Source organism: Rhinopithecus bieti, unplaced genomic scaffold (genome assembly GCF_001698545.2).
Source record: "Rhinopithecus bieti isolate Rb0 unplaced genomic scaffold, ASM169854v2 scaffold_46101, whole genome shotgun sequence".
Taxonomy (NCBI): Eukaryota; Metazoa; Chordata; class Mammalia; order Primates; family Cercopithecidae; genus Rhinopithecus; species Rhinopithecus bieti.
Genome location: NW_016819049.1, coordinates 3,193,987 through 3,216,858, shown reverse-complemented (window position 1 = coordinate 3,216,858; position 22,872 = coordinate 3,193,987). Strand labels below are relative to the sequence as shown.

The 22,872-nt window shown below is 38.3% G+C and overlaps 1 protein-coding gene and 1 long non-coding RNA gene across 3 annotated transcripts in view; one reads left to right on the top strand and one right to left on the bottom strand.

Annotated features, from left to right (window-relative positions):
• Nucleotides 1-14,956, top strand: part of API5 (apoptosis inhibitor 5) — a 32,832-nt gene extending 17,876 nt beyond the window's left edge. The window contains exons 10-14 of one of the 2 annotated variants that reach the window (XM_017858098.1): nucleotides 576-669; nucleotides 1,121-1,177; nucleotides 5,732-5,808; nucleotides 6,269-6,405; nucleotides 12,855-14,956. In XM_017858098.1, the coding sequence (XP_017713587.1) occupies nucleotides 576-669; nucleotides 1,121-1,177; nucleotides 5,732-5,808; nucleotides 6,269-6,405; nucleotides 12,855-12,877 (388 nt within the window). In that variant the 3' untranslated portion in view covers nucleotides 12,878-14,956. Of the gene's footprint in view, nucleotides 1-575; nucleotides 670-1,120; nucleotides 1,178-5,731; nucleotides 5,809-6,268; nucleotides 6,406-12,849 lie in introns of both variants that reach the window. The other variant, XM_017858097.1, reaches the window with a different exon arrangement.
• The window catches only part of LOC108519250 (uncharacterized), a 17,606-nt gene continuing 1,175 nt past the window's right edge, over nucleotides 6,442-22,872 (bottom strand). The window contains exons 2-3 of the long non-coding RNA XR_001882586.1: nucleotides 18,138-18,319; nucleotides 6,442-6,841 (exon numbers count right to left, since the gene is read on the bottom strand). This is a non-coding gene — a long non-coding RNA (uncharacterized LOC108519250). The remainder of the gene's footprint in view (nucleotides 6,842-18,137; nucleotides 18,320-22,872) is intronic.

Genomic DNA, 22,872 nt, shown 5'->3' with positions numbered 1-22,872 from the left:
AAAAAAAAAAAGACAGAAATGACTTAACAAATCCATGGGGGATAAAGGACTCTAGCTCTTCCTACTTGTTTTATGATCTTGAGCAGGTACCCTAACATCTCTTATTCCCCCCGAATTTTTCTCAGTTGTTAAATGATAATAGTACCTACCTCATAGAGTTGTGGGAATTCAATAAGACAATGAATGTACAGCTTTTAGCACAGTGCCTGGCAAGTAGTAGGTATTAGTAAACTGTAGCTGCTGTTATTAATAATATCTGGAGCAGCAGCCCTGGAGAAGTCAATATAAGTAGTTTTCACAAAGAGACTGCTTATTGAATTGTTCCATTAACAGATTCACATCTTAAATTTTGAAATGCTTGAGCCATTGTGTTACCTGTTACTATCCTCTACCATGTGGTAAGGCAGAAGTTTGATACTTGATGAAGCTCTTGATCAGAAGCAACTTAAAATTTTGTTCTTTATTGGTCATGTAGCCATTTCTGCACTTAGGATCATTTTGCTATAGTATAAGATTGAGTTTAAAAACAAAATTGAAGTGATGAATTGCTAATTAACAAATACGTTTTCATTTAGGCTGCAGTACTTTGCACGGGGCCTGCAAGTTTATATCAGACAACTTCGCTTAGCTCTCCAGGGTAAAACGGGTGAGGCCTTAAAAACAGAAGAGGTAAGAATACTGGCTCACATTTCATAAACTGCTAGCTCCATACAAAACTATATAGACTTGTGTTGGGAGTTTTTCATTTTCCCTTATCTCACCTAATTTAACAGTCTTCATCCCAGTCCTAATGAAATATTTTAGATTTTCGTTGTGTTCCTATAACTTAACCTGATTTATTTTAAAACAACTTCTATGTGTATGTGACCTTACTCATTTTTTAGGTACATTCTAACCTGTCAAGGGAACACAGATTATTTACTTTCTTTGCCACATCTAGATTTATTTAGAGTCAAGCAATAGGAATACACATTATCTACAGATTTAAACCAAGGAATTATGTAAAGACTGTACAAGTGATTCTGATAGAGAAGTGTAATTGCTCTAGTTCTGTGTCAGAATGGATTACGCCTCATAGAAATTATTGGCAGTTTGTCTTAATTTTCCTTTCCCTTTGCAGAACAAGATTAAAGTCGTTGCATTGAAAATAACAAACAATATCAATGTTTTAATCAAGGTAAGTCTGTAATAGCAAGTGACATTTCTGCAGTTACCACAAAATCATACATTTATTTATTTTAAAGTTTTACATAAGATACTTCCAACAAAGGGAGGCTTGCAAACTTCTATCTCAAAGCATTGAAACAGATAGATACAGTCTTAAGAAATTTCAGTGACTTAAGTTCTAATGGTCTTAATGCTATTGGGTTCCTTTGAGTGGCCAGTAAATCCCTGTTTTGCTTACTCTTAAGAATGGACATGTGGTGTATAGCACAATGAAATGTTTTCCTATGTTTGTTTTTTTATAAACTGAACTACGTAATAAATTGAGAGCTTTCTGTACTGTAGGCTAGGGTATACCTTTCCATTAAGCCATAATTACTTTTTGATTCTCTTTACCCTTCCCAAGTATCTGCTAGCCTAAATAAAATAATAACCTGAGAGAACCAGAAAAAATCAAAAAGTAGCCATCACTTGTATTATAGAATACAATTACAGCTTAATTGTATTGTGCCAGATGGGAAAAAGAAACGGTATTTGTAACACCTACAGCACGTAACCTGCCAGTAACAAAAATTGGGACTAGTATGCCTTAAAGCCAATGTAAAAATGATATGGAATAATTATAGTTGACCCTTGAACAATGAAGGGCTTAGGGATACCGACCCCATGCATTCCTTTTGACTCCCCCAAAACTTAACCATTGGCTGGTACAATGGTAGTGGGTTATCAGAACTTATTAACATTATCATCACCAAAATTGGTATACAACCCCCACCCCACTGCTAAATTTGACTGGCTTTATAAAAAATCATTTTAAAAAACTAATAGCCTGCTGTGGACAAGAAGCCTTACCAATAACATAAACAGTTAATTAACACATTTTGTATATGTAGTATATACTGTATTACAATAAAGCTGCAGAAAAAAAGTTTTATTATAAAGAAGAGAAAATATGTGGAAGTGTATTATCACAAAGGTCTTCATCCTTGTTATCTTCACATTTAATAGGTGGAGAAAGAGGAGGGGTTGGTCTTGTCTCAGGGTAGCAGGCAAAAGAGGTAGAAGGAGAGGCAGGCACACTAGGTGTAACTTTTATTGGAAAGAATCTGCGTATAAGTGAGACCATGTAGTTCAAATTCAAGTTGTGCAAGGGTCAACTGCAGTTTGTGTCAGGAGAGAGAGGAAGCATTTGAGAAAAAGCAGCTCTGATTAGATGTTGAGGAAGGAGTATCATAGTGCCAAGTAGAAAAGTGAAAAGGCATTAAACACAGAAGAGGTAAGAATATTATACTAATCTCCTAAGGAAATGTTTCCACTAGCTGCCATTTACTACAAATCTTAAATATAAGTCATTATTTTGCATAGTAAATTCATATATAAAAATGTGAGATTTGACTGTATTTGAACCGCTGATACAAGTCTATGTTGAAGATACAATGTGTTAAGAACATTTTAAACTTAGCAAATGCTTATTACCTGCATGCAGATGAGAAAATGTTCTTTTCAGGAATCTGTAAGTTATCTAAAGGAAGATATGGGGAAAGAGAGATGAATAGGGTCAGCAACCTGTGTGTAGAGTGCTCTGTGAATGTAGGAAGAAAGTCAGTTTCTCCTGCTATGCTCACAATGCACATCTAACACCAGATGGGTGGAGGTTATTCCCCTACATCAAGTAAGTAAATAGTTGTGCAGTGGATACTAGCTGTGTGTCCTCCAATTCAGTCCTGACACTATCTACCTAGAGGTAGCATCAGATTCCACATGTTGAGGGCCCAGTCCCACAAGACCACTTCTGATGACAGTTGCAAGCTACAAGTTGTTTTACCCATGCTTCTGATTGGCTGGCTATAAATAGGGGTTCCCACAATTTAACCAAACTTAAGCTGCTAGAGCAGCTTACAGAACTCAGGGGAACACTTACTTATGTTTACTGGTTTATTATAAAGGATACATATGAACAACCAGATGAAGAGATACATAGGGAGAGGTCTTGAAGGATCCTGAGTGCAGGAGTTTCCATCCCCGTGGAGTTGGGGCATCTACTCTCCCAGCACGTGGATGTGTTCTTGTTCATATTCCGTCCTGGAACACCCAACCCCCCTCACTCTCATACACGCACACATACACACACACACACAGTCCTTTTCTGTTTTTATGGAAGCTCCATTACATAGGCATGATTGATCAAATCATTGGCCATCAGTGATAGATAGACCTTTATTGGTGTTAAATCAGCCCCTCTCTCCTCCGTGGAGGTGGGGCTGGACTGAGTTCCAACCCTACAAGTATGTGGTAGGTTCCCCAGGCAGTTACCTCCCTCATCCTGTGGTTATCTAGGGACTTTCCAAAAATCACCTTATTAAAATAAACTCAGATGTGGTTGAAAGATGCTTGTTAAAAATAAAAGATTGTCTTTCACCTTTATTGCTCTGGAGCTTTTCAGGAAACAGTAACAAAGGGCCAAATGTTTTAGCAAAAGATAATCATATTGCTCTAGTCACTTAGGAAATTTCAAGAATTATTGGAGCTATAAGCCAGGAATCATGGACAGAAACCAAAATGCAGTCAATACAGTCCTTCTGTATCCAAGGGGGATTGGTTGCAGGCCCCCCTGGATACCAAAACCCTCAGATTAACCCTTATTAAATGGCATAGTATTTGCATATAACCTACACAAACCCTCCCCTATACTTTAAAGCATCTCCAGATTACTTATCATACTTAGCAACCTAAAATAATTAAAAGTCCCAGGGTCCAATTAAAAGAGTTTATTCAAGTACAAAGTGTGAGATTGGCCATCTGCGAGCAGAATTGCACCAAAGAATGCTCAGTGCTCCTGGTATGGGGAAAAATGAGGATTGTTTATATGGGCAAAAACTGATACAGGCATAAACTGAGGTGCTAAAAAGAATGACATTTTCCATACAAAGGCTAACAGATAGATATATGATTGGCTACTATTGATTACACTCTAAGGGTATTAACATTTTATTTCAAAGAGGTAATAGTCACAGTGGTCTCTATCTCCCTCATTTAGTCTAGGTTTAAGTAAAGAGCAGACTCTGGTTCATGCAATCTCAACACGGAGGTCAGGAAGGCAACGGTCATGCATCAGAGAAGAAAACAGCTATGTTATGAGTCAGTTTCCAAGAGTTAACTTCTCCCCTTGGTATAATAAATTTAGGAGAACCTTAAATTTTATTTTTACATACCTGATACAGTACCTACACATCACTTCATTCTCAAGGATTCAGCATAGTAAATTCAAGTTTTGCTTTTTTATAATTTTATGCAATTTTTTTCTGAGTATTTTCCATCTACAGTTGCTTGAATCCACAGATGCAGGAACCATGGACACAGTGGGCAAACTGTATATATCACATAATATCACAAGTGCCTTACCTGAAAATCTTGAAATGTTTTTAAGTAGGGTAGAAATACGTGACATCATAAATTTTTGGTTTTAGGGAGAACATAGGTATGTTTTAATCCATCCTTGACATTTTTTGCAGTCTTTACCTACCAGGCAGACTCATCTAATTTCGTAACTTCATTTTGATTTTAATGAATCCCCAAACTATACACCATTTTCCTGTTGCCATCTGAGATTTAACATGTTTATAAGTGAAGATTTGTCCTTTCCTCTTCATGTGGTCCCTTTTTCAGTTAACATTATAATATGCAAAATCACTCCAGTTAGAAATCTCAAGCATTTTTTATTCAAAGCATGTTGCATTGGCCAATTCCCTACATTTATATAGTACACTGGACTTAAGTTTATATACCAGGGATGATTTTTTTATTAGTTTTAACTGGGAGAAAAGTTTACTTTTATTTAATTTTACCTATATACAAAAATCAAGGTAAAGCTGGTAAGATGTATTACTAAGAATAAATGTGTTTAGCAGTTTATTCAGTTGTGAGGATATTATGAGGTTAGATTATTTGAATTCCAGGTTATTTTAACACATTCAGCAAACATTTGCATTCCTAGCACATTGATCCTTTGGTATTTAAATCTTACAGGGTTTTTTTTGCCTTATTAATAATTTACAGATATTTCCTAGGGCAGGGGGAAACATGATTAGCCAGAGCTTTAGTGGTTTTGTGTTTGTTTTTACTTTACCTATGGTGCTGGCAGTAAAGCTTTAGATTTTTTTTCTAATTTTGAACGACTTAAAAATTTGCAAAAGCACGTGCAGATTGCACCATTGTATTTTCCTTAAAGCACCATGGTGACTGCATCTGTGCAAAAACAAACCAAAACAAAATTTATTTGCTGACTTTGTTTATTAAAGTGGATAAATATTGATATATTTTATCCTGAAGTGTATACTGACATTTAGAAAAAAATTAGCTACACTACAGTTTGTTATGTGCACAAAGTTATGTTAATGAGGTAATAGACATGATTTGTAAACAAAATTGTTCCTGTTTAATTTTCTGTTGCAGTAAGCTCTGTCTCCTAAATTTAATCTTTAAGATCTGTCTTTGTTTCCTACCCTCACCACCACTCCCTGCCACCAACAAATACATTAGAATTCTTGTCTGATTTTTGTCTCTCCAGGATCTCTTCCACATTCCTCCTTCTTATAAGAGCACAGTAACACTATCCTGGAAACCTGTACAAAAGGTTGAGATTGGGTAAGAAATATATTTAAAAGAGATTTGAGTATTACCAAAACTTAATTCAGTAGTTACATTTACTGTTCAAAAGGGTGCAGTGTTAAATGATTCATATAAAAATCTGATTTCAGTATTTGTAAAATAAACTGGTGGGAGGCAACCCTGGAACTTTCGGCCTTACTTGTATTCCTGTAACAAAACGATTTTTTTCTGACACGTTTTATAAAGTGAGTCACTTGCATGTAAGTCTATGAAGCTACATATTTCAGATTATTTTAAAGCCTTGTAAATGCCTTCTGACATTGTCTGCATAACCAAACTATGGTTAATTTGATGACATCAAATGTTAATTCCTTTTTTCTGTTGAGATTATCCTCTTTAGGATGTCTTTCATAACTGATATGCTAAATTATAAATGTATTGATAGATTTTGGCATAATAGAATGTTTTTTAATTGCTGTTCTTCCTATTGTTACAGGCAAAAGAGAGCCAGTGAAGATACGACTTCAGGTTCACCACCCAAGAAATCTTCAGCAGGACCAAAAAGAGATGCCAGGCAGATTTATAACCCTCCCAGTGGGAAATATAGCAGCAATTTGGGCAACTTTAATTATGGTGAGCGTTTCCGTTTGGGTACAAGCAATATGGGAGATTAGGCAGAAATTGTGTTGTACTTTATTTTAATTAGTAATTATATACAGTGTCATGGTTCTATCCGATGACTTTTCTGAATTAGCTTGGAGAACTAGGGCTGTTGAGGAAACGATTTATCCCATTCCTCTCTCATTCACCCTTGTGGGCTCACTGTATTGAGCATGCAACATTAAACAGTAAGCACTTAAAGAAAAATATGCCTCTTGTATTCAGAGGAACCAACAGAAACAAAAGAAGTTGACCAAACCATTCTTTCCATGCTTTCCCAGTTGCAGCTTCAAGGCAAGGCATTCTGTGCATTCTCCCTCAGGGATGGGTATAGCTTCTGAGAGATATTAGTATGAATGCTCTTTCTTGGACGTTGTCAGCTTGCTGCCTATACTCCCATCTTCTGTAGCTAGTTGAAAAGAAGTCACAGAAGTGGAGTCAGATGTTCAGCCATCATCTAGCAAGGAAGATGTGTTCTATTGCAGTCTCTCCCTCTACCCAGAATGCAATCCTCCTATCAGTGCTTCCTAAAACCCTTTAGTCATTAGAGCCAGGAGAGCTTCATACCAGTCCATCCTCTCCTACGGCTATTGAATCAAAAGTAAAGTTTATCTCTCATTAGCTTATTTCCTCATGGATCTTTTTTTTAAAAGAATGGAGAGAAATATCAGGTCAGTTCCTTACCTTGCTTAAGAAGACAAAGTTTAGGCAGGCGTGGTAGCTCACACCTGTAAACTCAACACTTTGGGGAGGCCGAGGTGGGAGGATCACTTGAACCCAAGAGTTTGAGGCCAGTCTGGGGAAACAAAGCAAGACCCCATTTCTACAAAAAAATTTAAAAATTAGCTGGGTATGGTGGCACGCACTTGTAGTCCCAGCTACTTAGGAGGCAAGAGGCAGGAGGATCGCTGAAGCCCAGGAGGCCAAAGCTGCTGTAAGCTATGATGGTGCCACTGCACTCCAGCCTGCAGGACCAAGCAAGACCCTGTCTCTTAAAATTAAAAAAAAAAAAAGTAGATTCTGAACCATACCTGTAATTTTGTTTCCAAGGTGAGATAATTTTAACAGTAAATTACTTCTGTAACAGTTGCATTATTCTAATGTTTGAGCAAACAGATTATAGAAAGCCAATTTTACACTGAAACATGAACCCTTCCCCTCCAGACTCTGACACATCTTTAAGGATGATCACTGAACTCTTTTACTTACATAACAGTATGTAAATGTGCATCTCCTTGCCTCTTATCTGAAAATGAGGTAACAGCTCTTACAGCCTTCTAATAACAATATTTGTGAAAGTATTTTGTAAGGGGAAAGGATTCTCTGTTACTTGGTTGAATCACGTTCTCTGTCACTTGTATGATTTAATGTGTCTAACAGTACCGTTCTTAAAATCAACAGTTATCTCACATACTGGGAGAATGTGGCTTTAATGAAAGTAATCAAGAGCTGTGGCAATACAAGAATTGTACTCCTTTTTATTGGGCAAGTCAATTTGATTTTACATGAGGATTCTATTGTGTGAAACTCATTGCCTGCTCAATAGTGAGAATCAGGTGATACAATGCTTGTGGAAAAGAATGTGAAAATCTGACACTTTAGATTGTATACAATGTTTTTTAAAAGAAACAAAAAAAAAACTGTCAACGTGAAAACATAATCTAAGTTTTACTCAAGACAAAATCCAGGAGTCACTACTTCAGTTATTCCCAGTCTTCAAAATAACAGAAGGCCAAAGCAAACATGCAAAAGCAAACTAAAATCTGACTCTTCTTATTGGAAAGAACAATGAATTTCTGCAATTATTTTACATTTGAGAATTTAATGTTATCAGGTCATAGGTATTCTCACAACAAAATTTGAAGCATTTGCTTGACTTTATTTCACCTATTGAAATGAAAGCAGTTCTCAGTATCCAAGTTTATTGCTTTACTAACCAGTATCTCTGTTTTTTGCTTTACAAACATGGTATTGGTTCTCACAAATTAGTTCAACTTCCCAGTGCATTCATAAACATATACCCACGTTTCGTTTTCCTTCCAGTGCACAAAGTTCCCCCAGTAACCTAAAAGTACTAAATGTTCTACATTTTGTGACTTGTGTTCTTTACTTTTGGAATATAAAATAATCCTTAAAGTTTAATTTAAACTGGGAGCAGTGAGTTAAAAAAAATGTAAGCTTGAAACCATTGAAAAAATCATGAAAATGCAGAAGTATTTTTAGGATGAAACTCTTCGAAAAGAAGAAAATTTGGTGAATCTCTGTACTATAGAAATGGCTGTATCAATTGGAGGTAAAAAAGCATTAGCTTTTTTATAGAAAATATAACTATAATATAGAAAAGATAACTACATCAATCAAATAGTACCTTCATACAGTGTATTTAATTTCCTCATTAGGTACAGCTGAATAGAGGGTAATCCAAATTCATACTAAAATTGAAAGAGTGGACTGTAGTAGTCTTTTGGCTTAAAGCTAATAATGGTATCTATGACAGTAAGTGTGTTGGTGTGAATAATGAGTATGGTAGGGTGAAATGTGCAGGCATCTGCACAGGTGGCTCTAAGTCTGAACAGTCAAAAATGTAGAAGTCATGGCCCACAAAAGGCTACTGCCCTACCTTAATGCCCCCATAGTTACTGGATCTGTCTCTGGGAGCTTCTTGCCCTTGGAGAAACCACCTCTGATTTTCTGAATGTGTTCACTAGGATAATAAATATAATGATTTCATTTTCAAATGGTTTGCATACTAATCAACTTGTAAAAATGTGTCATGGCATAAGAAGGTGACTTTGAATCAGACCCATTCTATTATACAGATAAATATTAGCCAAATCGGGGAAAGGTCCATTGAGTTTCCTGTCTTAGAACTGAATTACTTTTCTTTCTGCAGAAAGGGGGGTAAAAAAAGAAATCAAGACATCGCCCTAATAAGACATAATGGCAAAATAATTTATTGCAATATTGACTGAAAAGGTATTTTTCAAGCCTCCAAGATTGTGGATCAAAAACAGCAAAACCAAGCTCTCTCTATTGCTGCTAACAAGATTGCTATAATGAGGAAGTTTAGAAGTTAATGAAGAGATTTGATCTCATTTACATATGATTAAAAGTCCAGCCTTGTTGATAACTTCAATCAGTTTTCTTCACGGGGACGACACCTTTGTGGCTATAAAAGTGACTGACTGACCAATGGATCAGAGAGACTTGTTCTACTGTATAACACAAGTGACTTGATGTTTCAGCAAAAGATATGCTTAGTTTGTATCAGTAGCTGAAACACACTCAGACGCACATACACACATAGCACCTTTTTGGCAGTACTCTGAGAAGCTTATGTAGCTGGTAAAGCAGTGAAAAAAACTCAGCACTTAGATCTACATTTGTGAGAGTCCAGTTGCGTGAAATACTGTGATCAAAACAAAAATTGCATATTTATTGCATTCAGAGGGACATTTTTTAGTCTAACCTGATTTTCGAAATTGATAATTTATTTTTCATAGTTATATGAGTTACCTTTAGTAATGATAGACAATAAAATAAAGAACTAAGAAGTTGTTACTGAAGTCATAGCCAGAGCAAGTAGACAAGAGAAAGAAATAAAGGCCATCCAAACTGGAAAGAAGTCAAATTGTTTCTCTTTGCAGATGACATGATGTTATATATATATATTTAAAAAAAAAAAAACTAAAGACTCTACCAAAAAACTCATACAACTGATAAATTTAGAAAAGTTAGAAAATACAAAATTAGTATACAAAAATCAGTAGCATTTCTATGCATGATCAGTGAAATAGCCGAAAAGAAATCAAGGTAATCCCATTTATAATAGCTATGAAAAAAAATCTAGGAATAAATTAGCCAAGAATGGAAAAGGTTTCTTTTTTTTTTTTTCAGACAGAGTCTCACTCTGTTGCCCAGGCTGGAGTGCAGTGGCGCCATCTCGGCGCACTGCAAATTCCACCTCCCGGGTTCATGCCATTCACCTGCTTCAGCCTTCTGAGTAGCTGGGACTACAGGTGCCCGCCACCACGCCCGGCTAATTTTTTGTATTTTTAGTAGAGACAGGGTTTCACTGTGTTAGCCAGAATAGTCTCCTGATCTCATGATCCACCCGCCTTGGCCTCCCAAAGTGCTGGGATTACAGGTGTGAGCCACCGCGCTTGGCCTGGAAAAGGTTTCTATACAAGGAAAACTACAAAACACTGATGAAATAAATTGAAGGGGATACAAACAAATTGAAAGACACTCCACACTCATCGATTAGAGGAATTAATATATTTTAAATGACCATGCTACCCAAAGTGATCTCCAGATTCAATACAACTTCTATCAAAATAACAATGACATTCTTCAGAGAAATTGCCACCAAAAAAAATTCTGAAAATGTATTTGGACCCACAAGACCCCAAATAGCCAAAGCAATCCTGAGCAAAAAGAACAGAGCTGGATTTATCACACTACCAGATCTCAAAATATAAATCAAAGATGTAGTAACCAAAACGGCATGATACTGGCATAAAAATAGATACAGACCAGTGGAACAGAACAGAGAACCAGAAATTAATCCACGTATCTACAGCCAACTGATTTTTTACAAAGGTAGCAAGAGCACTTATTGGAAGGACAAAAAAAAGGGATAGTCTCTTCAATAAATCGTGCTGAGAAAACTGGGTATCCATATGCAGAAGAATGAAACTAGATCCCCACCTCCCACCCTGTACAAAAATCAACTCAAAATGGATCAAAGACCTAAATGTAAGACCTAAAACAATGAAACTACCATAAGAGAAAACAGGAGAAGCACTTCAGGACATTGGTCTGGGAAAAGATTTTATGACTAAGACCTAAAACCACAGGCAACAAAAACATAAACCAGTGGGATCATATCAAATTAAAAAGCTTCTGTGCAGCAAAGGAAACCATCAGCAGTGAAAAGACAACTTACAGAATGGGAGAAAATATTTGTAACCTCCTCATCCAACAGAGGATTAATATTCAGAATATAGAAGATATTCAGACATCTTAATAGCAAAACAAATGTAGATTAAAAATGGGCAAAGGATCTGAACAGACATTTCTCAAAAGAAGACATACAAATGGCCAATGTATGAAAAAATTCTAAACATTACTAAGCATCAGGGTGACGCATATCAAAACCACAATGAGGAAGTTTGGAAGTTCAGTGAAGATATTTCTCATTTACATATTTAATCATATGTAAATCATATGTAAATGTGATTAAAAGTCAGACATTTGTACCCCCATGTTTATTGTAGCACTATTCATTGGCCAAGACATGGAATCAACCCAGAATCAACAGGTGCATCAGCAGATGAATGGATAAACAAGATGTGGTATTATACACAATGGGATACTTACTATTCAGCCATTAAAAAAAAAAAAAATGTCATTTGCAGCAACAGGGAAGGAACTGGAGGACTTTATAGTAGGTGAAATAAGCCAGCAATGGAAAATTAATGCATGTTCTCCCTCGTGGAAGTGTTAAAAAGTTAATCCTATAGAATTAAAAAGTAGGATAGCACACACTATAGGCTGAGAAGATAGGGGGAAGGAAAGGATAGGGACAGATTTGAGGGAGAATGCAAAATAACATAGGAATAAGTCCTAGTGTTCTGTACCACTATAGCATGACTATAGTTAATATATACTTTCAAATAGGAGGATAGTGAATATTCCCAACACAAAGAAATTATAGGTGTTTGAGATGTTAGATATGCTTGTTACCCTGAGCTGATAACTATACATTCTTTGTATCAAAATATGCTACCCCATGAATATGTAGAATTATTATTTGTGAATTTGAATAATTAAGTTTTTAAAAAAGTGTACAGGCAGGGCACAGTGGCTCACACCTGTAGTCCCAGCATTGAGGCAGGACGATCCCTTGAAGCCCGCAGTTTGAGATCCACCTGGCAACATAATGAGACCCCGTCGCTACAAAAGAAAAGAAAAAAAAAAAAAAAAAAAAAACGTGGTGTGCATCTGTAGACCTAGCTACTGGGGAGTCTGAGGCAGAAAGATCACTCTAGTCCAGTTCAGTGTTATGGTGAACTGAACTGTGAACGCACCACTGCACTCAAGCCTGAACAACACAGCAAGACCCTCCAAAAAAAAGTGTAGTTACCGTAACATCACCTTGAAACAACTTTGTTACTGGGATACATTTAATTAAGCAACTATCACAAATGTAGTTGGTACCTTGCCTTATGTACTTCAGTATATACGTTGCTCTTGTTTTATGTACAGGCTAAATTTGTAGATGGAATAGCAGAATATTAGTTCTGTTCTTATGGGGCCTACTGCTGTATTCAGAGTTATGAGCTACATTTCTTCTGTGTTTGCTGTACCATGAAATCCTAAACAAGACCTAAACCCTTGTTCGCTTTTTCGTAGAGCAGAGAGGAGCCTTCAGGGGAAGTAGAGGTGGCCGAGGTTGGGGCACACGAGGAAATCGTAGTCGGGGAAGACTCTACTGAATAAGACATCAGCATTCTTCAGCATTGTCATGAGCTTAATATACTTAAATTCTACTACTCATTGGATTGCCGGGGATATCCCTTTAAACAGACTGCTGCCTTCAGCTAAAAACTTAATGTTCTTTATACCTTTGTATGTATGATCTACTTTTGTAACAGACCATGGTTGTGTCCAAGGTAAAACCACAGTGATATTTTTGGATGCTTTGTCTGCAGTCTTGACTTGTTTTTGCAGTATCATTATTCAGACTTCAACTTGTGAATCTTTTACTTTTAAACATCTTGATAATTTGTTGTTGAGAGCTGTTCATTCTAAAATGTAATGAAATTCAGTCTAGTTCTGCTGATAAAGATCATCAGTTTTGAAAGGTCACTGATTTTCCTCTTCCCTCTTAGTTTTTTGCCCAATATATGGAGAAGAGTAATGGTCAATCTTAACATTTTGTTTTAATTGTTTAATAAAGCTGCTGGGCAGTGGTGCAGCATTCCTACCTAATGTCATAAAAGCAAAATACTTACATAGCTTTCTTAAAATATAGGAATGACATTACATTTTTAGGAGAAAGTAAGTTGCTTTGCACTGCTTACTTAATTCTTTTCCATATATTGTGATACAAACTTTTGAATATGGAATCTTACTATTTGAATAGAAATGTGTATGTATAATATACATACATACATAAGCATATATGTGTGTGTGTGTGTGTATATATATATATGCATGCTGTGAAACTTGACTACACAACATAAATCACTTTTTAAATTCCAGGAACGGGTAGTCTGACACGGTGATTATCCGTTTGAGGCTGAATCCGTTAACTTGTTATTTAGGTTTTTACTCTCACTAGCAAGGGATTCTAAGTCAGTTGCACTTACATGATTATTGTTATTTAAAACTAAAAATAAAGACTGCATTTTCAAAGATAAATTGGAGTTGCTATTGGTGAAATACAACCAAAATATTGAATTTGATGTACATACTGGTTTCTACAGGAAGAGATAGTATAATTTAGAATTTGGAGATTTAATAACCAGGGCTACCCAGAAAAAGTGACTTGATAACATGGTACCAATAAGTAAGGGATGCTCTCTCGGTTTGCTTTTGCCACTTTCAAGATTTTAACTTCTCAGGTTATTAATCAAAATTATTGTATAAGTTAGCCAATAGAATTTTTAGGTTAAAACAACAGATGGGGGGTTTGTGGAGTGTTTAATGTCATGGGCATTTTTAGTAGCATAGACCCTTTATTCTGCATTTGAATGTTTTGTATATTTTTGTTTCACAGTTAATCTTCCCTCCCCAAGTTTGCTATTCAAAACAACTGCCTGAATGACATTTCTAGTAGTCTGATGTATTTTTTTGAGGAATAGTTTGTGATTCCAATGCAGGTGTCTTCATTACCATTACCTCTACACTGCAGAGGAGGCAAAACTCCTTTATTAGAATTACTGCACATGTGTATGGGGAAAATAGTTTTGAAAGACTAGAATGATACAAGTGAGCAAAAGTTGGTCAGCTTGGCTATGGAGTGGTGGCAATAATCTCGAAACATTCCTAAAGACCATGAGCTGAACCTAAACTCCCTTGGAATCTGAACAAAGGAATATAAAATTGCCATTTGAAAACGACCAGCTAGTCTGGACCTCAGAGATAGATCAGCCAGTGGCCCAAAGCCATTTCAAGTACAGAAATTGTATTGAGACTACAACTAAATAAATTTGAACATTAAGTATAATTTTACCACTTTTCCTCTTTATAAGCATATTTGTAAACTCAAAACTACACAGAAGTGACTTTACTTTCTCAAGTTTGATACTGAGTTGACTGTTCACTTATCCCTCACCCTTCCCCTTCCCTTTCCTAAGGCAATAGTGCACAACTTAGGTTATTTTTGCTTCCGAATTTGAATGAAAAACTTAATGCCATGGATTTTTTTTTTCTTTTGCAAGACACCTGTTTATCACCTTGTTTAAATGTAAATGTCCCCTTATGCTTTTGAAATAAATTTCCTTTTGTAATTTTGTTTTGTGTCTTGATGTGTTATAATTATGGTAACTTCAGATTCTTGGATATTCATTAACATTGATTGATTGCTTCTACTGTGCCAATAGGCTGAAAATATAAAGACGGACAAGAACTGCTCTCTACCTTCAAGGAGTTCAGTCTTTTTTTTTTTTTTGAGACAGAGCCTTGCTTTGTCGCCCAGGCTGGAGTGCAGTGGCACGATCTTGGCTCACTGCAAGCTCCACCTCCCGGGTTCGCACCATTCTCCTGCCTCAGCCTCCCAAGTAGCTGGGACTACAGGTGCCCACCACCACGCCTGGCTAATTTTTTGTATTTTTAGTAGAGACGGGATTTCACTGTGTTAGCCAGGATGGTCTCAATCTCCTGACCACATGATCCGCCCACCTCGGCCTCCCAAAGTGCTGGGATTATAGGCGTGAGCCACCATGCTTGGCCCATAAAGAGTTCAGTCTTGATATAATTTGGTAAATTATCTTTAATTTTGATCCCTCAAAGTTCTGATTTGAATTTATTTTTAGGAGCTATATAATCTTTCTGGAAAAAAGGATTTGTGTATGGGTGTGTTTTTTTTTAAACCAAAGCAAAACATCAGATCATTGCCACATCATCATTAAAATAAATCATTTCTGGCGGGCGCGGTGGCTCAAGCCTGTAATCCCACAGCACTTTGCGGAGTGGCCGAGACGGGCGGATCACGAGGTCAGGAGATCCGAGACCATCCTGTGCTAACTGGTGGAACCCCCGTCTCCTACTAAAAATACAAAAACTAGCCGGGCGAACTGGCGGGCGCCTGTAGTCCCAGCTACTCGGGAGGCTGAGGCAGGAGAATGGCGTGAACCCGGGAGGCCGGAGCTTGCAGTGAGCTGAGGATCCGGCCACTGCACTCCAGCCTGGGCCGACAGAGCGATGACTCTCCGTCTCAAAAAATAAAAAAAAATAAAATAAAAAATAATAAATAAATAAATAATAAATAAAATAAATAAAATAAATCATTTCTATCTTAAGATAATGTGCAAAGCAAGTTGGAACTTAGTAACTTAACTGCCAGGCTTTATGAAAGTATTCCTGAAGTAGCAACCAGGATGGTTGTGAGTGTTTGAAAGTCGGATTTTAAGTAGATCAGGATAAGGTGATCACATCCAGGCCTACAGCTTTTTTTTTTTTTTGAGATGGAGTTTTGCTCTTGTCGCCCAGACTGGAGTGCAGTGGCGTGATCTCAGCTCACAGCAACCACCGCCTCATAGGTTCAAGTGATTCTCCTGCCTCAGCCTCCCAAGTAGCTGGGATTATAGGTGCCCGCCACCAAGCCCAGCTAGTTTTTTGTATTTTTAGTAGAGATGGGGTTTCACCGTGTTGGCGAGGCTGGTCTCGAACTCCCGACATCAGGTGATCCACCAGCCTCGGCCTCCCAAAGTGCTGGGATTACTTCCAGGCCTATAGCTAAGGAATGCCAAATTTGTATCCCCATTATTTCTTGCCTGGAGTTTCATAATAACCTCCTAATTGATCTCCCTGCTGTTACACTTAACTCTCTACAATCTGCTCGAAACACAGCAGCAAAGAGACATCTAATTTTCTGCCAGACATTGTTCACTGGCTCCCCATTTCAAAATAATAATCAAAAACATTACCATGGCTTTTAATTCTGACCTCAGCTGCTATTCTTCCCCTTGTTCACTCTGCCGCAGCCAGTTAGCTTCATGCAGGCCAAAGACATCCTCCTGCCTTACAGCCCTTGCATTAGCTAGCTGTCCCCTCTAGTCACTGTTCCTTATATCCACACATCTAACTCCTTTTTCACATCCTTGAAGCTAACCTTAATCCTATCTGTCCCCTACTGCTAGAATATAATGTGGCTAAAATGCAACAAAAGTAAAGATTTTTGCATGTTGTTGATTCATAATCCCAAACATCCAGAACAGTGTTTTGTACATAGTAAGCTTTCAACTCATAGTAAGTTGAAGACACTGTTTTAAGCCTAGAGGATATAGTAGTGAACAAAACAGGCAAACTCATGGAGTTTACATACTCTTATGCAGATCCTGACAAACTTAAGCCTGTACCAGAGTAGTAAGTGCTATAAGGATACTGAAGCATTCTATTGTGCTTCAGCTAGTATAGAAAGAATGGTCAGAAAAAAGCGTCTGAGTGATTGATTTGAGCTGAGACCTGGATAATGATACCAAGCCAGCCTCATGAAGACCTCAAGGAAAAGCATTTGAGATCAAGGCAACAAAATCTGCAGGACACTTGGCTTTTAAGAATGTGCCAAGCTGTGCTAGAGAATGGGCTATCTCCAAGTTTTAAGATTCCTAACTTTGACCTCAGAAGTCCTAAATTCATCCACTACTACAATAGTGAGCTGCTTTCAGTAACTGACAGTTAACACCATGCTCCTTCTAACATTAGGGCATTTTTCCTCTGGAAAATCATGGCTCCTTGATTCTGCCCATTTATCTGGCTGATTCAGGTCTGAAAAAATTTGACCCTCCTTGGGATGCCTTTCCTCTCAAGTTGGTTACAGGACCACCTATTATGTGCTTCCTCAGTAGGTGGGTAAAAGACAGCAGGAGAGAGATCATTGTAATCAGTGTGATGGAAACTAAAGCTTAAACTAATACAAAATCTAACGTATCAATAAAAACCTAACATGACTATCTTGCTATCCTCAGAGCAGCCCTAGTGTCACTGTGAGTTTGAATCCTTGGTCTCATCCATGGTAGCCCTCATACTTCAGATTCCCTGATCTATTTGACAAATGATTTCTAAATGAAATTACTATATTAGGTATCCTCTACCTCCCTTTAAAAAATCCTCTTCACTCACTGTGCATATTGATGTTGAGGAGTTACACAAGTAAAGCCCTTCTTGCTATAACCAGGCTCCTTTCCAACCTGTTCCCCCCGACCCTGCTTCCCATCAATTCAAAATTGCTCTTAATTATATGTAGTAGGATGCCAGTAATTCCATTCCTACTCAAACATGCTGCTTCTCCTATCAAGATGAGTCTGTTTCCATCCACACTTGAATTTGGGCTAAGCTTGTTACTTTCCTTAATGAGGAGAATGCATAAGTGATGCTTTGCCACACTTCTGGGGCCTTGACCCTCTGACAGCCTGGCAGCTTCCTTTTATTCTTTCAGCACCCTGAGCCACCCTGTAAGAAGCCTGTGTAACTACCTTGTCTGGGAGAGGCCCAGCTACCCCCAGTCATTTCGATCACTCCAACTAAAGCACCAGACGTGTTGGAGCCAGTTTGGAACATTTCAGCCTCAGCTGAGCTCCTAGCTGAATGCAGCCTTAAGAGTGACCCCAGCCAACACCAGGAGTAGCAGAAGAAACACCCAGCTGAGTCCAACAAACTGAAAAATAATAAATCATGTTTTAAGAATTAAAATTTAAATCTCTAAGACTTATGTTGGTTTCATTACAAAGCAAAAGATAACAGAACGTAAAGAGTGTTACCCTCCTCCCTAGGGGTATTTATATCTTAAATATTTTATCTAAGGAATAGGCAGTATGTAAATCCTTTGCAGTTTTCAGGTAAGGTGGCCCAAGGGAGGAAGTTAATCCAGAAAGATCATTCATTCTATCAACAGAATGAATTCTAATTCGTAACTTCAAGAATTCTATGATTTATAGTGATAGTAAATAAAAGACCTATTTGCTAAAATATGTTCAAAGACTAAATTACATGCAGTTAGGGGCTTGCCTATCATTTGTTGAACTAAGAATTGAATCACAATTTGAGATATCAGCAATTTTGTCAACTGCCATCCTGTATTTCTGTAAGTTTCATCTAAGGAAAAGTATAATGAAAAAAGAAACATCAGATTTTAGAACAACAGAATAAAATAACAGGGACAAGTGATCTGGATGTAGAAAATTAGTAGGAACAATTTTATTTAGGTTAAGATGTTTAACTGTTTCATTCACGCAAAATGGGAATGCTACATTTGGGGAGCTAAAAACCTGTAACTATTTTGTACGGAAGCTCCAAGGAAGATAAAAATGTTAGTATAGGAAATGCTTCCTGCCCTCAGTTGCTAGCGTAGGTAATTAAAGAATTGCAAGATGACAGGTCCCTGGATGGCCTTGGCCATGCCAACTCTTCCCCCACTTGCTTGCTATTTTCAGGCAGAATGTACTGAGAATGCAACATCCTGAGATAAGGAGGAAGCTTCCAGAACAACCTGGGCCATATCTTCATTTTTCCTAAAACAGGATGTTCTGCAACACTTGTACTCAGCAATCTCAGTCATATCCAGGGTATAAAACCCAAAGTGTTTTTGGAGTCCCTCATCTGTGCTGCAACATGGGGTATATGCAGATGAGGCTCTATCTATCTGCCCAGGGCAGCTTTCCTGAGCCATGGGATCAGCTAACCATGGATCCTCCATTTCTGTGTATCTTTGCTGCCTATTCGTAAAAAATTTGCTTTGCCTGACTTACTGTTTGAGCATTCGGTCTCACCATATTAGAACTAAGAACTTTGGCAAGAACCACTCAAGTTTGGCTGTTCAAAGTTTATAAAATAATGTCACACAGCAGCATAGTATTGTCATGTTACTGCTACAGAATTCAGAGGCGGCAAACAAGTTGACAGACATTTTTGCAGGCTAGGGTTTCAACTGAATCAAATAGATTTGAGAAAGCAGCATGAGGAAAGGATTTTAGGCAGGGAACAGGAGCAAAAGTATGTCTAAATTAGTCTGTGATACTTAAAACAGTTCAGTGAAAGACTAGAAGAATGGTACTTGGCAGTCAGGATCTGTGGTAGGCAAAATTCTAAGATGACCCCCAATGGTCCTTGCCCTCATAAAATCTCCCCTACATATATTAAAACATCATGTTGTACACTAAATATATACAGTTTTTGTCTATTTCACTTTAATAGAGCAGAAAAGGGGGAAATTTCCTAACTTGACTGTGTGGGGAAAACATGAATATGATATCACTCCTGTGATTATAGGTTTGGATGTGCTTAGGGCCCACCAAAACTCATGTTGAAATTTGGTACCCAATGTGGCACTGTTGGGAGATGGGGAGGTTTCTGGGTACTGGGGGTGGATCTGTCATGAACAGATCAATGCCCTCATGGTGGGGCAGGGGGCAGGGGTGAGTTCTTGCTCTCTCAGGAATGAATTAGTTCTCATGAGCGTGGGTTGTTAAAGAGTTTGGCTTTCTTGATTTCTCTCTCTTGCTGCTTCTCTCAACATGTGATCTCTATGCACACCCACTCCCCTTCTGCTTTCCTCCCTAAGTGGAAGCAATGTGAGGCCCTTACCAGATGCAGCTGCCCAATCTTGGACTTTTCAGCCACCAGAATCATAAGCCAATTAAACCTCTTTTCTTTATAAATTGCCCAGCTTTAGGTATTGTTATAACAATGCAAAATGGACTAAGATAATGTTATATGGCAAACAAAATTTTTGCAGACGGCATTAAAGTTACTAACCAGTTGATCTGTTAATAAAAAGGGATACTATTCAGATAGACCTTATCAACTCACATGAGCCCTTTAAGTCTGGGCTTATAAATAGAGGAATTCAAGAGATTTCAGCAGTGGAAATATTCTCCTGCTTGCCTTCAAGGAATAACTGCCATTGTGAGAGCCACATGGCAGAAAATTGTGGGTAGCCTCAGTGTTAATGGCCACAATCAGCAGCCAGTAAGAAAATAGAGCCCTCAGTCCTACAATGGCAATTCATTGAATTCTGCCAAGGACTTGAAGAATGAGCTTGACTGAGGACCCCCAAGCCTTAGATGAGATTGAAGCCTTGATACGAGCCTTGTGACAATGAGCAGAGAACTCAGTCACACCACACCAGAAGACTCTTGCCCCAAGGAAACTGTCAGATAATGTGTTAAGCTAAGTTTGTGGCAATTGTTACACAGCATTAGAAAACTAATACAGAATCTCAAAAGATAAGAGTTATCTACAGAAAATAGGTAGGTGGTATAATAAAGCTATAGAAGCTATAATTCCACCCCTTTAGAGGTTAACTTGTGAAGGTCGAAGAAATTACTGATAGCAAAATATGTGATGCCGGGGACTTTCTCAAATTCCTCACTATCCTTCATTCATTTTCAGGTTCTCAGATCTAGAGTCAGGTGGATCTGAGTCCAAACCTGAGCTCTACCACTTAGCAATATGATCTTGGCCAACTTACTTAACTAGCCAGAGCTTGGTAAGTTGTGATTATTAATAGGAACTATGCATGTACAGGACCCAGGATGTATTAAACACTCAAGAAATGTTAGGTGATTATGATGATGTCAGCTTTATACACAAGAAAGAGGGTTGACCTCTATGCCCCCAAAGTAAGTTGCTGAGACCAAAGGGATTCCATCATTTGCCACTTCTCTATTTTAAAATTCTGAGGCTGGGCGTGGTGGCTCACGCCTGTAATCCCAGCACTCTAGGAGGCCAAGGAGGGCGGATCACAAGGTCAGAAGATCGAGACCATCCTGGCTAACACAGTGAAACCCCGTCTCTACTAAAAAATACAAAAAATTAGCCAGGCGTAGTGGCGGGCGCCTGTAGTCCAAGCTACTCGGGAGGCTGAGGCAGGCGAACGGCATGAACCCGGGAGGCGGAGCTTGCAGTGAACCAAGATTGTGCCACTGCACTACAACACTCCAGCCTGGGCGACAGAGCGAGACTCCGTCTCAAAAAAATAAACAAACAAATAAAATTCTGAAACACTCCCTGTTGCCTATGTCTAAACTCTAAGAAAGAAACTCTTACAACATGCCACTGACTTCACCTTTTCTTTTCTTGAGACGGATTCTCGCTCTGTCTCCCAGGCTGGAGTGCAGTGGTGTGATCTCGGCTCACTGCAATCCCCTCCTCCTGTGTTCAAGCAATTCTCTGCCTCAGCCTCCTGAGTAGCTGGGATTACAGGCGCCCGCCACCACGCCTGGCTAATTTTTATATTTTTAGTAGAGACGGGGTTTCACCATCTTGGCCAGGTCGAACTCCTGACTCGTGATCCACCCACCTCGGCCTCCCAAAGTGCTGGGATTACAGGCGTGAGCCACCGTGCCCGGCTGACTTCACCTTTTCACTTATTCTGCCTGAACCAGTACCTGAGCTCCAAGCCTTTTTTCACCTGGTTGGTTGCTCTCTCCTGTACATATGCCTTCATACACCCCCATTATCCTGTATTTTAATTGTTAACCTGCCCATAATATCTCACTATATTGCACACTGCTCAATGGTGACATTTCCAAACCCAGAGACTATCAGAGTACCAGGCAAAAAGCAAATAAGCCATATGTTTTTAATGAAATGAATGTTCAGTCTTCAGGCCTTTAAGAAAAGCTGTTCCTGGAATGAAGAAAAAACAACAACAACATAAAAAAACCAATGCTGTGGTTGTTTCTATATTTCTATAGCGTGGTGTTTAAACACTTAGCAATTGCTCTCCCGCATACACTTGTGTAGGGAAGTGGTTAAACAATATTTTCATCCTTCTTTTCCCAAGGAGAAAACCAAAAGCATACCAACCTTAAATAACAAACACAGAGGACAATCTTGAAAGACCTAAAATGACGTATCTAGCAAGAAGCTGGCAGCCAAGCTTGTCACCTGCCTGCTTGCTGGTTCACTAGAGGGACGTGGGTCTCAAACTTTAATATATATACCAGTCACCTGAGGCTGCTGCTAAAATGTAGTCTGATTCGGCAGGTTGCTGGGGAGACGGAGAAGAGCCGAGAATGTGCATGTCTAAAAGCTCCCGGGTGATGACAATGCTTCTGGTCTCCAGACCTAGACCTCTAGCTTAGACCTGTGCTGACCAGTACTGTAGGCACATGCGGCTATTAAGCCCCTGAAATATGACTAGATAAGCTGTCAGTGTAAAATACCGATTTCCAAGACTTAGTAAAAAAAAAAAAAAAAAGAAAGAAA